General features: G+C 69.1%; 1 protein-coding gene across 1 annotated transcript in view; it reads left to right on the top strand.

The window, feature by feature from the left end:
• The first annotated feature begins 478 nt into the window (after positions 1-478).
• The window catches only part of TLX1 (T cell leukemia homeobox 1), a 5320-nt gene continuing 4256 nt past the window's right edge, over positions 479-1542 (top strand). The window contains exon 1 of the mRNA XM_008686489.2: positions 479-1061. Coding sequence (XP_008684711.2) covers positions 479-1061 — 583 coding nt within the window. The remainder of the gene's footprint in view (positions 1062-1542) is intronic.

Genomic DNA, 1542 nt, shown 5'->3' with positions numbered 1-1542 from the left:
CTTTTAAGTCTCTGAATCCCTTCTTTTCTCTCTTCCTGAACTACTTCTCCGAGCCTAGGTCTCGTCCCTCTATGTCTGGCTCCTGCATCAGTCTCGGCTCCCGGCCTCCCTCTCCCCCTCTCCGCCCCTCCCCCGCGCTGTCATTCACCCCGCTCCTCTCCACGCACAGCCAATGGAGAGACCCGGCCGAAACGGCTAGGCTCGCTCGCACCGGGCTTTTTCGCCCGGTGATTGATGTCCCAGAGTCAACATCTAGCAAGCAGCCGGAGAGGGGAAGGAGCAGCCGGAGAGGGGAAGAATACGGCGCCCCCTCTCTCCTCCCCTCCCCCCTACTTTAGCCCTCCGCGCACTTCGCCACCAAGTCACCGCGCAGCCAGGAGCCACTGCCGCCTCCGCGCCCCTGCGCGCTGCCCCCCGAGCCAAACACAGCAAACGCCGCCGCCCAGGCCCCCCCGCGGGGCCGGGGCCGGGGGCCAGCATGGAGCACCTGGGCCCGCACCATCTCCACCCGGGCCATGCGGAGCCCATCAGCTTCGGCATCGACCAGATCCTCAACAGCCCGGACCAAGGCGGCTGCATGGGGCCAGCCTCCCGCCTCCAGGACGGAGAATACGGCCTTGGCTGTTTGGTTGGAGGCGCCTACACTTACGGCGGCGGGGGCCCCGCGGCCGGGGCGGGGGCCGGGGGCGCGGGGGCCTATGGTGCTGGCGGTCCGAGTGGCCCTGGTGGCCCGGCGAGCGGCGGCGGCGGCGGCGCTTGCAGTATGGGCCCGCTGGCCGGCTCCTACAACGTGAACATGGCCTTGGCGGGCGGCCCTGGTCCCGGCGGCGGCGGGGGCGGCGGCGGCGGCGGCGGCGGCGGGGGGGCCCTGAGCGCTGCGGGGGTGATCCGGGTGCCGGCGCATAGGCCGCTAGCTGGAGCCGTGGCCCACCCTCAGCCTCTGGCTACCGGCTTGCCCACCGTGCCCTCCGTGCCTGCGGTGCCGGGTGTCAACAACCTCACCGGCCTCACCTTCCCCTGGATGGAGAGTAACCGCAGATACACAAAGGACAGGTTCACAGGTGAGTCCGGCCCGCGCGCACCCCGCCTGGCCGCGGCCCGGGCTCTGCGCTACCTCTCCCTCGCCCGGTGGCTCCCCGCAGCCCCCTCTGCGCACCGGGTTGCCCAGCTCCTCTCGGTGCTTCCCCCAAGTGCAGCCGCCCGCCACCTTTCCACGCTCGCGGAATCGCCATGCTCGAAGAGTTCTCCCAGTCTGGCCCCTCTCCGTCTCTGCCGCAGGACCCCTACTCTGAAAAGCGCTCCCCATCCCCTCTCGGAGTCCCTGGGCTCAGTCAGGCAGAGGGAAGGGGGATGTAGCTTCGGGACTACCTTCCGCCGGCATTTGGGGCTCGGTAATCTTGGAGAAAGGGGCGCGATGTGAACAGTTTCTTCCGTCCCGGCCAACGTTCTCTGGCTGAGGCGGCGAGCCCCAGAATCAGACGCGAAGAAAGAACAGGCTCCCCACCTCACGGTCCCTACACACACACACACACACACACACAC

The sequence above is a fragment of the Ursus maritimus genome, unplaced genomic scaffold (genome assembly GCF_017311325.1).
Source record: "Ursus maritimus isolate PB19 unplaced genomic scaffold, ASM1731132v1 scaffold_7, whole genome shotgun sequence".
NCBI classification, from domain to species: Eukaryota; Metazoa; Chordata; class Mammalia; order Carnivora; family Ursidae; genus Ursus; species Ursus maritimus.
The sequence above is the reverse complement of the archived record's forward strand: the minus strand, read 5'-3'. Positions and strand labels throughout refer to the sequence as shown.